Source organism: Schistocerca cancellata, chromosome 7 (assembly GCF_023864275.1).
Source record: "Schistocerca cancellata isolate TAMUIC-IGC-003103 chromosome 7, iqSchCanc2.1, whole genome shotgun sequence".
Lineage (NCBI taxonomy): Eukaryota > Metazoa > Arthropoda > Insecta > Orthoptera > Acrididae > Schistocerca > Schistocerca cancellata.
In genome coordinates, this window is record NC_064632.1 from 590,022,549 (window position 1) to 590,038,172 (window position 15,624).

A 15,624-nucleotide genomic window follows, 5' to 3' on the forward strand; every position below is an offset into this window, starting at 1 on the left:
CTGTAGGTGTTCATTACAAACAACAGTACAACCCCCTGTCATAGTGATGTATGCAGAAGATAGGCAAGGTAACACCTGGTATTGCACCACGAAAATGGCATGAGTGACTCTTCACAGCTAAGTGCAGCATTCGTCTGATACAGGATGATCATTGCAAAAAAATATGGAAGCGTGCAAGTACCAGTGCTAATGTCCGCCCCCGGTAGCTGAGTGGTCAGTGCGACAGAATGTCAATCCTAAGGGCCTGGGTTCGATTCCCGCATGGGTCAGAGATTTTCTCCACTCAAGGGTTGGGTGTTGTGTTGTCCTAATAATCATCATTTCATCCCCATTGACGCACAAGTCGCCCAAGTGGTGTCAAATCAAAAGGCTTCACCCAGCGAACAGTCTACCCAACAGGAGGCCCTAGTCACATGACATTTACTAGTGCTCATGTGAATCACAGTCCCACAGGATCAGTAGGCAGGTGGGATCAGCTGTGTATTGTACCAGTATCACATATGGCTGTCAGGTGCATCTCAGCTGTATCGAGGGTAATTAGAGGGCCGTGCAGTGACAGAACATGATTTTCCAATCCACTGCTCTGCACTACAGTCGACGTTTGTGATGTGTTTGTCTTTCGAGAGAATAAAGCGTGATTGGATTGTGTCCACCTTGTGAATACGGTCCTCTGGCAGGCAGGAATCTGCTAAATGGAATGGCCAGCAGGACCTTCTGAAATGAATCAGTTTGAGCGTACATGGGAGCAGTTGACACTTGCTGTGGGTCACCACTCTCACACTGGATATTCTCAGGATGACCACCAGTGAAGTAAGTTTCCAGTTCGAGTAATAGTGTTGCGATATCCTTATGGGCAGAAAATGCTGTGAAGCATGTGAGCGTGTTAGAAATGCGTGGCTGGAGCAGTGCTGTACTGAATGTTCCCCAGCAGCAGATTTTGGTATAACAGGTGTGCAAAGTTGGGCACTTTTAAGCAGATTGCCTTCATTTTGGTTACTGGTGTGTTTTATTTCACAGTAAAATTATTGTCTAGTTTCATAATCTTTGTTCTTTCACTCTTTGCTCCCCTGGAATCCAAACACATGCAGGTGGTGCAAAACATTTTAGAAAGGAGAGCTGCAGCCTGTGTTGGTACATGGTGCCAGATACATCAGCCAGAACCAAAATGTATGAAAAAAAAAATTCACATGACCAATTTTCTTTTCTGTAGAAAAGAGCTATTTTAGTGTCCTGCTGAAGTTAGAGAAGATTGATATTTCCCATGCGGTTACCATAACATCTTGTACAGTAGTGCTTTGTACTGTTTGTTGAACACTGCCACACACACTGACTCCGGGATGCCAAAAGTTACAAATTTACTTTCAGTGTCAAATCATGGCGTGGTGTTTTCTGCTTGAAACCTTCGTGAAGAGCTAACAGATATTCTGCATGTTGTTATTGATGTCAACAGAGGGTGATATCTTATTGATTTCATTACTTGTGCTTCAACAGTGTGTGTAATATTGAAATATTATATATTATTCCCTAAAAATGTAATGACTTGAAACTATCTGTATATATTTGCAATTTAATCACCAAACAAAAATATTGTTTGGTGATAATATGAGTTGTTACCTGATTTTATTCTTAATTTTTACAGGTACATCATTCCGAGGACAGAGATTCAGTTCATGAAAGGTATTCTTTTCATTTTAGTATCATTTTTTAGAAATAGTGTTCACAATGAAAAAATAATTGTGAAACATTCTGTTTGCTGTTGTCAATGTAATTTCAGTGTGATTCAACCTGCTCACAGTTTTATATCTATTTTCAAACCTCAACCTACTATGCAGTCATAAAAAAGAAATAATTTTTGTGCCTAAGGTTGTAAATGCAAGTTTAACACCTGCTACTAATAAGGTTGCCACTTTAGGGATGTTCCGCTCCCTAACCTGTTAAAATAATTACAGAATTGCAAAATAAGGCTACCGTGGTAGAGGTAATGGGGGATATTGGCATTGCCTCAGGCCAGTGGGTAAACATGTGCACCACGGCAAGGGGTTAGCGGCAGCCATCATAGGGCCGACAATGTCCACTTAAACGTGTGTGAAGCAACGCCGAACATATGGAAAGGAGGCGATGGGGGCATGTGCACAGTGGCTGACCTTGGCACTCTGGCAAACAATACATTGAAGGCATAGTCCGGAAGCGGCGTCCGATGAAGGTGGGTAAGTTCTGTGCCATTCTCCTGTGTGATGTTAAGTGCCGTGTAGTCCAATGATGAAGCGACTATATAAGCACTAACACAGGGATGTGGGCTGCAGATAGGTGGCGAGTGGGGGGGAATGTGGGTCAACCGTGAGGCGTGCAGAGATAGTCCATGCAGCTGTGATAAACACGGTGTCCAGGTGGTGCAAGTGGTCAAAGCACCTGCCTAATAAGCAGGAGATCCTGGGTTCTAATCCTGGTTTTCACTAGTCGCTGCCGATGCCACACGAAGTCCTGATGCAGCTGGTGCCAATGATCCCTCTCCTTTGCTTCCTTTCTGTCCCCTCGTCCTTCAATTTAAATCACTTGTTGTTTAATTAGCATCAGTAACAGTGATTTTTGAATGCACATCAGTTGACACACAGCTGATAATTTTACAATTAAAAAATATATTCCTATTAAACATCACTTTTTACATAACAGCACAAAATGGAGTTTATATAAAAGAATTATCCCATGCCACATCGAAAATCCCTTTCCCATTTAATGCCAGTTTCCTTGAAAAAGATAAGTTAATAAATCGTGTTGAAAATTTTGTAATAAAGGATTGAAAGACTATAATTACTGACTAGCACATAATAATAGTTTAATGAACAGAAAACAGAACTTTTTATTCCATATTATTGTCCAGAAATTTTGTTACTTAATTCCAGACAATTTAATGTGAAAAAGTTATTGACCATGTGGGGGGAGGTGGTACTAGGTGTATCAGAAGACTGTCGTGGGATTCTAATTTTTTTATCTTGCTGTTTTTTAAAATATTACATTTCCTCCATAAAAATTGTTGAACCAAATATGTTTGTTATTTCAGAAGATCATTTGAAAACATTTATTGACTTGAAAGCAAGCTATACTTCCAACCTTTAAAGCTGATCATTCCATTCCTGGACTGCTACCTAATTACACCAGATTCTCTCTGATCCTGAATAGTATTTTTTTCATCTCGTGACATAGTCTTGATAATCATCTGATTAAAGTACAGGAGACGTGAAAAACGGTATTGTGCCATAATTCACTTTTATAAAATTGTAGGTAATGAGGCAGTGGAACAGTATTCTAACGTTAAGAATTTTTTCCTGACAGTGAACCGGTGTGTTTACATAATAATGTTAATAATGAATGACATCCTGCTTAAATTACCAATTTGTTATTTATGAACTCTTCCACTGAGTAGGAACATTTCTGTATCAGACTATTGTGTAGCAACCTGCTTTGCTTATACAGACAATGGTGAGTATTCTTGATAGCTCAGATTGTTGTAGAGAATTAATGTGACAAGTTTAGCAGTGATATTTAGTACAAGAAATCAGTTGCAGAAGATTTTCTGTCTATAATTCCATACCTTATCATCAATTCAAAATAACTGTAGTACACAAACTCCCACATGTCCATGTCGGTGGCACTGGTTCCCCAAGTTACTCGATAGGTGCCCGGTATACGTGTTCAACTTAGAATTCTTATGAGAGTATTGTGAAAGAACTTAAGTCACAGACAGGCACAATAAAAAGACTGCTATACGTTTCAACTTTCAGTCAGAAGGCCTTAATCTAGAGTAAACACACACACACACACACACACACACACACACACACACACACACACACACACACAAGCACGCGTGCACGCGCGCGCGAACACTGTCTATGGCCACCAAAGCCAGATTTCGATTGACTGCACCTGATGGGAGAAGCAATCAGTGAATGGTGGAGGTATGGAGGAGGCTGGGTTGAGAGGGGGAGGGATAGCAGGTTAGGGGTGGGAAGGGGGAGTGTAGTGCTCCTTTTGTGAGTGCGTGCACGAATGTGCTAGAGACATAATATTGTCCTTACTCAATTGTGAATTTTCCATTGTTTAGTTTAAATTCTTATCTAGATTTAGTTCTGAAAATCTGGTAGGATTCAGTTCTGTTATGACCTTATTTTTATGGCATACCTTTAACCTTACATTTTTGATTGTTGTGTCTCAAATTGTGCCATATCCGCTTTTGAGATCTTCAGTACCAATCTGTTTCTAAGTTGTTCAGCGTATTAATTACGAAGTGAACAATGTTCAAAAGACAGATTGCTACTTACTGTAAAGAGACACATCAAGTTGCAGACAGGCACATTTAAGACACTTGCATGCAGCTTTTGGCCGCAGCCTTCGTCAGTGACACACGCCAGTCACACACACGAGCAAGCACACTTCACGTACACACGCCTGCCAACTCCAGCACTTCGGGCCGGAATGCCTACCTGGAGTTTCCATTGTTTACTTATGAAATCAAAGATATTTTCAGCTTCACTATTTTCAGTTAAAATGCATGTATCATCTGCAGACAGAACTAAAGGTAAGTTGGCATAGCCGGGTAAATCATTAACATCTGTATTACTAAACCACTGCCTTAGTACCTGCTACCAGTTGTACGTTGCCCATCGGTAATTTTATGTTATATATTTTGCTTAGTTATTGACTGAATTCAAAATGCTATCACAATCCGTTCATTCAGAGGTACGATCTTATGTAAAAAAAATTTAACACAGTAAGACAATTGTTGCAGTTAGAAACTTTGTGTTTGTCTTGAGGCAGTGTAACTGACTGTGCAAATGGCTGGACTATATTCACCCCATATTTGAGAATGACTTAGTGACTTCTGACAAACTTTACACCTAATTTCAAACTTTTGCGAAGCTTTTTCTCATTGACACTCCTACAAAATGACAGGAAAAAGTTTATCACTACATTATCGCTCTTCATACCATCAAAGTTCAGCATCAGCATCTTAATTCATTACTTCTTTACTAACGACTCTGCAACACTGTTTGCAGACAATATCCGTACACACCACTGAATTCACATGTAAAATTATGTTGTTGTACAACACACAGTTCAGGAGATGCATGAATAACTGGTTTTTGCTCTGCTTAAAATTGAGCACAAATTGCCTAGACTAAGCTGGTGTTGGACAAAAATATGGAAACACTGAACAAAAATGCAGATGCTAGTCAAGCTTGCAAGTTGCAGCATTGTGTTTGACCACAAATGCTCCTGCACAGTGTCCTCAGTACATTACAAGTGTCAGTCACGGTCAGAACAGTGTTCAGTGTAGTTGTGAGTGCATTATGTCGGAGCTAAGTGAATCTGAATGTGAGCGAACTGTTGGTGCTTGTATGGCGGGTGCTTCCATAACTGAGTTCGCTGAGGTATTTGGTGTTTCAGGCGGAACCTTATCGAAGATTTGTACCGCGTATGGGGAAAGTGGAAAAATATTTGTCTGTTAAGTCACAATGCAGATGAAATGTGTATTCAGTGATTGTGACAGATGGTCATTGAAGAGGACTGTGACAAAAAATAAGAGGATGACAGCAGCAAAAGTCCCAGCGGAGCTTGAATGTCGTACTTGCAAACCCTGTGAGCACCAAACCAACACAAAGGAACCTCCATAAGCAGGCAATTTCAGGGCAAGCTGGAATTCGGAAACCACTCATGACTGAAGCAAATTTTAATAAAATAATCTGTCTTTGATCGCAAAAAGAAAGAAAAGGAAATGTTAAATTTCAGTGATTCCTTATAATCTGAAAATGATCTGGTAAGGCTGATTATGTTATTAAAATTAGGTTTAGGTCACCGTGTTTGCTTAGTCATGCAAATTCCCAGAACTGGAAAATTTGGTTCCAGAGCCATAAAACCAGGACTATCGAGCAATGGAACAATGACATTTGGTCAGATGTATCTTGTTTCACACTATTTACAACTTCAGGCTGAGTTTCCATCACGAGAGTGAAACATCACAGGTGTTTGGTGGTAATTTGGGCTGTTATATTGTGCTATTCCATGTGCCCCGTGGTAACTCTGCAAGGTCACATTATTGCCAAGCATTAAGTGACCATTTCTGCTGACCAGGTCCATTCCACATTACAGTGTTTGTTCCAAGATGACAGGCCCCTATTCACACCAGCTTGTATCATCTGGGACTGGTTTTGCGCGTTTGAGGATGAATTGTCACATCTCCCCAGGTCACCACAGCCACCAGATGATCTCACTGTTATTGAGCCTTTATGGTCTACTTTGGAGAGATGGTGCTTGATCCCTGTCCATCTCCATCAGCATTACAGCATTACATGAACTTTCCCGTTTTGGAGGAATAATGGTGTATTTTCCCAGTCCAAGATGACTGGAAGCTTTTTTGAATGCCAACAGTTTCAGTTTTCCTACATGGTGTTAGGTATGGTGGTGTGTGTGTGTGTGTGTGTGTGTGTGTGTGTGTGTGTGTCTGGTGTTCTCATATTTTTCTCCACCCCTGTAAACATGACCTAAGTCACTGTAGCACATTGCCTTTAATCCCTTGACGTATCTACTTTAGGGATTGTCAAGATGTGGTTTATGGATCAAAGCCTTTTGTAAGGTCACAAAATATTACTGTAACTTTATTATTGTCATCTAACAAGATGCTAATCTTATCAATATACTTATTTATGGCATGTACATATCTCCTTGTTGGAAACCAAATTGGGTGTTCAGAATAATCTCATGTTTTATAATAAAACATTTGCATCTGGATTGCAACTACCTTTACAAATACATTTGGGAAAAAAAGGAAAGAGATATTAGTATGATATTTCCCCATTTCTTCCCCTGAGAATATTTTAATACATCTTCAAACTAAAAGATGCTGAAAGAAACATGTTTGTCTGTCAAGAGGGTAATTCACAAAATCTTCAACAATTATCATTGTAGAATATTATAGGCAGACCCCCTCTCCCCCCCCCACCCCCCACCCCACCACCACCACCACCACCACATCCAAAGAAATTTTTGTCGTATGTAAAGGTGATCAGTACCATCTAGAGTCAGTGCCCAGACTGACAGATGGAACAAAAGTAGAAATGTTGAATATCATTTTCAAATGTTCCTTTACAAAAGTAAATGCAGGAGTATTGCCCAGTTTATTTCCTACACCATTTCAAATATAAGTGATACAGATATTAGTATCAGTGCCATTGAAAAATGGTTGACATTGCTAAAATTGAACTAAGCTCATGGTTCCAAAAGAATCCATATCTAGTTCTGTACAGAAGCTGCGGCTGAGTTAGCCCTTTCTTCCAACTAAAGTTTTATCATAAATCCCTTGAACAAAGAGTAGAGCCAGTTCTTGGGAAAAAAAGCACAGGTCACATCGATTTACAAGAAGGGTAGCAGAAGTGATACCCAGAACTGTCACCCATTATCCTTGACATCCGTCATTAAAGAATACCGAGCTCAGACATAATGAGGTACGTTGAACAGAATGATTGATCCTTACCACCCAGAATGGATTTCAAAAACATTGGACATGCAAAACCTAGTACACACTTTTTCCCCATGACACTCTCAAAGCCATGGACAAGACAGTCAGGGGTATACATTATTTCTTGATTTCTGAAAAGCATTTGAACCACTCTGGCGCAACAGTGGAATTGTATAACACATCGTACACTTCCAGGTGATAGTCTGTTGCCGTTTATAATGGCATGGGTTATGTGTGCATCATCCACTTTTCCGCCTACCTTTGACAAATGTGTAGAAATTGCTAGACAGCAATGGTATATGAAAGATGTCACTGGGGGCAGGAATGGCATCAGATAGTGTTTGCTGATGACTCCAGGTTCTGTTTGTTTGAAAATTATGGCTGCATTATGGTTCTCTGCAGACAGGGGTGAGGCATCACAGTGACATGGTGCGGGTTCCTATTGGGTACAACCACAAATCACAGTTGGTGCGTGTCGAGGGCACTGTGAACAGTGTGATCTATGTGAATGGTATCCTGCGACCTGTAGCCATACCCTTTCTGCACAACACGCCAGACACCATTTTTTCAGCAAGACAATGTACGACCATTTGTTGCTGCATGAAAAGGTGCCTTCTTGGTGTCACAGGATGTCAGCCTTTTGCCTGGCCTGCCATATCACCAGACTTGTAACCAATCAAATATGTGTGGGATGTGGTGAAATGACAGGTGCAGCACTGTGACCCAATGCCAACCACCATAGATGAACTTTCGAACCAGGTGAATGCAGCACGGATGGCTGTACCATAGGACTATTCACACATTATATACGTCGATACCGACAAGCACGGTTAAAGTTGTCAGGGCCTGTGTCAGAATCTGTGCCTACTAGACAACAGGACAAATGCTGAACCGAGGTGACTGAAATGCTAATAATTTCTGTGGTGTTTTGTTTTTTCTGAACATAAGTATTCAAACACAGGCAGCAGATCAGCTACTTTCTATTTTTATTATAAACAGTGAATGAATCATTAAGTTTTTAATTTATTAATGTTGCCTTAATTTTATTTCTCATATATTATTTCATGAAAATGTCAGGAAAGTAAGAGGTGGTTGTTTTTTTTTTTTTTTTTTTTTTTTTTTTTTTTTTTTTTTTTTTTTTTTTTTTACATTTGCAGCGTTTTTTTCTCTGATTTGTTTATGACAAAAATAACATTCCCTTTCAAATGAAAAATTTGGATAATAGGCAAAGTACAGCATTTACCGGTAACAATTACTTGACAACAGTTAGAATTTCAGTAACGAATTAATCCATTGGCCAATGTTTGCTGTTCAATCAGTTCACAAATACTTGCGCCATAATGTGCTGATCGGATAGTCAGCTCCTTTCATCAGAAACAGTATCATGCAAAGATGATACCAATCCTTCTGAAGCCACAAAAATTCCAATAATTTGGGGCTACAGGGTGCATGGGTGGCATACACCTTCTACTCTGCTCCCAAAAAAATGAAAGGATCACTGGTTCTGAGTAGAAAAATGCAATAGGTACATTATTGTCTCAGCACAGCTGTACTGTTTCTTATGTAATGCATTTTTTGTTCATTTCTAACTTTCGGCACTATTGTTAAAATAGCTCTGATACCTTTTCTTATATATATAAAAATGCAGTACTTAAAAGCAGTGGAATTTTTATGAATAAACATTACTAAATTAAAAAAAAAAGTTTTGTTGAAAAACTAAAAAGTTTAGCACCACTGTTCTGACAAATTTATATACTTTTTCGTTTTCTTTTTTTACCCAGTTATGGGTAAAAAATAAATAAAAACAAAACGATATAACTGAGGCCAAGAAAATACCAGTTATTCAGAAGTAAAATACCAGTATCACTTTTTCCCATCCCTGTGGCAAATGCTGGAAGGTAGGTGAAAATTATCCCATGAAAGCTTACTTTATTGAGGCATTAGTCTTCTGACTGGTTTGATGCTGCCCATCATGAATTCATGTGCCCTTCATCTCAGAGTAGCCCTTGCAGCCTACATCTTCAATTATTTGCTGGATGTGTTTCAATATCTGTCATCCTGTACAATTTTTACCCTCTACAGCTCCCTTCAGTACTATGGAAGTCATTCCTTGATGTCTTAACAGGTGTCCTGTCATCCTGTACATTCACCTTGTCAATGTTTTCCACCTAATTTTCATCATTTGTTTGTAGCACCACATCTCAAATGTTTCGATTCTCTTCTGTTCTGGTTTTCCTACAGTCCATGTTTCACTACCATAGAATGCTGGGCACCAAAGGTAAATTCTCAGAAACTTCTTCCTCAAATTAGGGCCTATGTTTGATACTAGAAGACTTCTCTTGGGCAGGAATGCCCTTTTTGCCAGTGCTAGTCTCAGGGTGTATACAAGTGGGAGGTCCGGGATAAACCCGGGAATTTTTTAGAATTCTGATAATTTTTCATTGTTTTATCTAATAAAGGATATTACTGTATCCCCCTACTGCAGAATAATACTGCAGCAATAAAAGATAAACGAGAGACAAAAATGAAAATAAAACTTAAATTGTAGAGGAAATTCGCCATATACAACAACAAAACACAGTACTCGTACAAGTGTCTGCCAGCAGCAAAATGTGTTAAAGGCTTTAGGAAGACTGCGATGCTTCATAACAACAAATTGCCTCTGATGAACGTGACATCACAACTGTTTATATTAGATTTGTTATAGCAGTTACGAGCAGGCTCATGCACATGCGTAGTTGAGTCACATAACTTCTCCCGCTTCTGACTGCAGAAATGTGGCTGTTGGCTGTGTAAGCAATGGAAGTAAGCACGTAGATGCTACAGGGCTAGGTGGTGGGAGGGCGGGGTGGGGGGGCAAACCGAGGTATCTGGCCCCATTATTCATAGATTTTGAATGCATCCATGTTGTTTTTTTAACATATTTGAACACCTTCTAAGTTTATTTCTGAATGAACCATAAGTTGATTTTTGAATGCGTGCATAGTGTATTTGATGTCTGTCGGGAATTCTCGTCGTATCTAGAAATAAACTTTCCTGCAGACAGAAGGGGATGGGGCTATGCGAGCTTGGTGGAATAAAGCCGAACGGATGAATGCCAATTGCAGTCTGATTACATGGTTGATTGGGTTTGCGAATGATGAGCGTTGTTATACTTACTAGCGAAATCCATAGGTTCAGACAACCAGAGTGGAAATAAATGACTAACAGGAATAACAGGTAAGAAAGATTATGTATTATCTTCTCAGTACACTCAAGAAAATGGAATTTTGGCAGAAAATTTTGGGCCAGAACACTACACTAGTAAGGGCCAATTGTACAGTCTCAGGCCAGCAGCCGCTTAAGTTCTGTTCTGGAAGCAGCGTGGAAAACGTGTTCTATGAACATTTAACAACGCCTGACCGGAGAATAATCGCAGGATAACAAAACTGATGATTCTGACAGGATTAGTGAAGTTAACCGGCGAATAAGTTTTGACAATGGCAGGAATAGTTACAGAATCAGTGATAAGATTGTTTGTTAGAATGAGGAAGGTGAAGAAACGGGGACGTCACACAAATTATGGAAGAATATCACTTTTCCGAATTTATATTAAATAATTCATACTACTACTTTTCGATCTCATGCTTGAGAAACTGGAGAGAATAAATGAAATGTGAAACTATTTCCTAACATAAAGCTTTTTGCTTGTAGTAGGCCTAACAGGCATTTGATATTGGTATGTCGTGAATTATATTCTGTCGTGTTACAAAAATGACCATTTGTGTCAAAACAGTCTCATTTATTTGGTGTGTGTTAAAATTGTTGCAATATTACGAAGGCCTATTTTGTTTTATCGAGTAGACAGTGACAAAATATACGTAATCAGATCAAGAAACCACACCGGTCTTGGGTGCTATTTGTATTAACAGCTTTTTCAGTATTACACAATGACTTTTCGATTTTTCATGTGACAAAACGTTTGACAAATTTTGATGAGGTAATAGATTCTTTCGCAGAAAGGAAAGCACACCGTATAAAGCTGTAGCAAGATTAAGAGGGGGAAAAATGCTAGGAGCTAATGATTGAAGAAATGTATACTGTCTTGTTTGTCTCTTTTCATAACTGGTTTTATGTATTCTATATTTAATTTTATGTCACACAAAACAGGAACTTGTTAGCTAACAGGCAGCAAAGAGTGCAAATTTTCTGAAGAGTTTTTGTTCTCCTGATTACAAATAATGCCATCCAGCAGTTGCTCTCTGGCAACTGCTGAAACGAACATATTTCTAACAGGTCGCAGGAAAATATTGCGAATGGTGATTTGAAACGCGTAACTTTCAAAGTAAATTTCCTTTTACGCAAGTTGAACTATGTATGAGAATGTAGAACGAATTTCTTAAATCACACTGCGTTTGACTAATTTAAAAATCAACTCTTCAATGACAAGTCATTTAGAAGAATTTTGAGCCCAGAAGATCAGAGATTTATCTCGTTATTAAAAATTTTACTGGCACATTTGTGTGATATATCTTGAAGTGTAACGCGCGCAGAAAGATCAGCATTTGGAAGCTTAGCTTCTCTTGCAGCTTATTAACCTTAGAGACCAATATTATATGTGAAAGCTTTTCTTTTCTTGTACTAACGCTATGTATATCAATTAAACCATTTACTTTGCTTGTTTGTGTGTTCACACTACTTAACAGTGATGTTGCTAATTGGCTGACTACATCACTTGTCCTATGCTCTGAATATCCGCCGGCTGGCGAGATCACGTGAAATGAGCTATGACAGCCTTACTAAAGCGCATCGCAGTCTTGGTTTCAATGCTTGGGAAAGTAACATGCGGTGTTTGATGGAATTAGAATTTATACTTTCGTAATACGAAAATATGCAGGGTACGTGTTGCTTCACATCAAAGATCTTTCCAAAACGTGTCTCCCCCCCCCCCCCCCTCGAGTTTTGTTTTTTAAAGTGCCGGGAAATTCTACACCCATGTATAAAACCAGAACCATTAAAAAGATAAGTTTTACAGTCCCAAGGGACAATATATTGTCATTTAACAGGGAAAATGTGTTTCCATCCGGGATAAAGTGTATTTTTAGTCAGGAAATACAGGAATTTTTTTTTCCTTGTCTGCGTATACACCCTTTAGTCTGCTTTAGATGACACTTGGTCTGTCTTTCATTAGTTATTTTGTTACTTAGGTAGTAAAATTCCTTTACTTTATCTACTTCATGACTGTCAGTCCTGATGTTAAGTTTCTCACTGCTCTCATTTCTGCTACTTCTCGTTACTTTTGTCTTTCTTCAATTTACTCTCAATCCATATTCTGTTCTCATTAGACTGTTCTTTCCATTCAGCAGATCATGTAATTCTTCTTCACTTTCACTGAGGATAGCAATGCCATCAGTGAATTGTATCACTGATATACTTTCACCTTGAATTTTAATTCCACTCCTGAACCTTTCGTTTCAATCATTGCTCCTTTGATGTACAGATTGAACAGTAGGGGCAAAAGACTACTTCGCTGTCTTACACCATTTGTAATCCAAGCACTGCGTTCTTGGTGGTTATTATTCCTTCTTGGCTCTTGTACGTACTGTATTTTATGTGTCTCTCCCTATAGCGTACTCTTATTTTTCTCAGAATTTCAAATCTCTTGCATAATTTTACATTGTCAAATGCTTTTTCCAGGTCAACAAATCCTGTGAATGTGTCTTGATTTTTCTTTAGTCTTGCTCCCATTATCAACTGCAGTGTCAGAATTGCCTGTCTGGTGCCTTTACCTTTCCCAAACTAAACTGATCGTCATCCTACACATCCTCAATTTTCTTTTCCATTCTTCTGTATATTACTCTTGTCAGCAACTTGGATGCATGAGCTGTTAAGCTGATCGTGTGATAATTCTCACATTTGTCAGCTCTGGCAGTCTTCAGAATTGTGTGGATGATATTTTTCTGAAAGTCAGATAGTATGTTGCCAGACTCGTACATTCTATACACCAATGTGAACAGTTGTCTTTTTGTCACTCCCCCCAATGATTTTAGAAATTCTGATGGAATGTTATCTATCCCTTCTGCCTTATTTGATCATAAGTCTTCCAAAGCTCTCTTAAATTCTGTTTCTCATACTGGATCCCCTCTCTCTTCAAAATCAACTCCTGTTTCTTCTTCTATTGCATTTTGACAAATCTTCCCCTCGTAGAGGCCTTCAGAGTACTCTTTCCACCTATCTGCTCTCTCCTCTGCATTTATCAGTGGAATTCCTGTTGCACTCGTAATGTTACCACCTTTGCTTTTAATTTAACCGAAGGCTGTTTTGACTTTCTTGTATGCTGAGTCATTCCTTCCAACAATCATTTCTTTTTCGATTTCTTCACATTTTTCATGCAGCCATTTCGTCTTAACTTCCCTGCACTTCCAAATTATTTCATTTCTCAGCGATTTGTATTTCTGTATACTCGAATTTCTCTGAATATTTTTGTACTTCTTTTCATCGATCAGCTGAGGTATTTCTTCTGTTACCCATGCTTTCTTCACAGTTACCTTCTTTGTGCTTATGCTTTTCTTTACAACTTCTGTGATTACCTTATTTAGAGACGTCCATTAATCTTCAACTGTGCTGCCTACTGAACTATTCTTTACTGCTGTATCTATAGCCTTAGAGAACTTAAAGTGTATCTCGTCATTCCTTAGTACTTCCGTATCCCACTTCTTTGCGTATTGATTCTTCCTGACTAATCTCATAAACTTCAGCGTACTCTTCATCACTACTACGTTATGATCTGAGTCTACATCTGCTCCTGGGTACGCCCTACAATCCAGAATCTGATTTCAGAATCTCTGTCTATGATGTAATCTAACTGAAATCTTCCCATATCACCCAGCCTTTTGCAAGTATACCTCCTCTTCCTCTTGTGATTCTTGAACAGAGTATTCACTATTACTAGCTGAAATTTGTTACAGAACATAAATAGTGTTTCTGTTCTCTCATTCCTTGTCCTAAGCCCATATATTCTCTTGTAACATTTTTTAGTGCTACACCCTACATATCCCTCCTTTTAGTACAAGATTATGCTAATTACAATGTACACAGAGGCATTTAAGCAATAATACTCTTCATGCTCCATACATGATTGGAACGAGAGGCAGTCTACTCTCTTCTGTGTACTTCACGATGGTTTGTAAAGTATAGATCTATGTGGAGAACAACCTTTTTCAAAAAGAGTTATTTATTAATGAAATTAGTTGATGACTTGTTGTTTTATACACTGATTTAATTACTTTAGTGGGCATACCATTCCAGCCTGCAGAAGTTTCATTTTCAGTGAAAACACACATTATTTTCTAAGTCTCTCTTGAAACATACACACACTTGCACTTTTCACCAAATGCAAAAGGATTTAGCTTGTGCCTGATAACCCAATTCATGGAAATGTGATTTCAGTGTTGTTGTTGTTGTTGTTGTGGTCTTCAGTCCTGAGACTGGTTTGATGCAGCTCTCCATGCTACTCTATCCTGTGCAAGCTTCATCTCCCAGTACCTACTGCAACCTACATCCTTCTGAATCTGCTTAGTATATTCATCTCTTGGTCTCCCCCTACGATTTTTACCCTCCACGCTGCCCTCCAATACTAAATTGGTGATCCTTTGATGCCTCAGAACATGTCCTACCAACCAATCCCTTCTTCTGGTCAAGTTGTGCCACAAACTTCTCTTCTCCCCAATCCTATTCAATACTTCCTCATTAGTTATGTGATCTACCCATCTAATCTTCAGCATTCTTCTGTAGCACCACATTTCAAAAGCTTCTATTCTCTTCTTGTCCAAACTAGTTATCGTCCATGTTTCACATCCATACATGGCTACACTCCATACAAATACTTTCAGAAACGACTTCCTGACACTTAAATCTATACTCGATGTTAACAAATTTCTCTTCTTCAGAAACCCTTTCCTTGCCATTGCCAGTCTACATTTAATATCCTCTCTACTTCGACCATCATCAGTTATTTTGCTCCCCAAATAGCAAAACTCCTTTACTACTTTAAGTGTCTCATTTTCTAATCTAATTCCCTCAGCATCACCCGACTTAATTCGACTACATTCCATTATCCTCGTTTTGCTTTT

General features: G+C 38.9%; 1 protein-coding gene across 5 annotated transcripts in view; it reads left to right on the plus strand.

Annotated features, from left to right (window-relative positions):
* Nucleotides 1–15,624, plus strand: part of LOC126092101 (gastrula zinc finger protein XlCGF17.1-like) — a 183,630-nt gene that overhangs the window by 105,325 nt on the left and 62,681 nt on the right. For all 5 annotated transcript variants that reach the window (XM_049907530.1, XM_049907532.1, XM_049907531.1 and 2 more), the window contains one exon: nt 1,640–1,677. In XM_049907530.1, the coding sequence (XP_049763487.1) occupies nt 1,640–1,677 (38 nt within the window). The remainder of the gene's footprint in view (nt 1–1,639; nt 1,678–15,624) is intronic.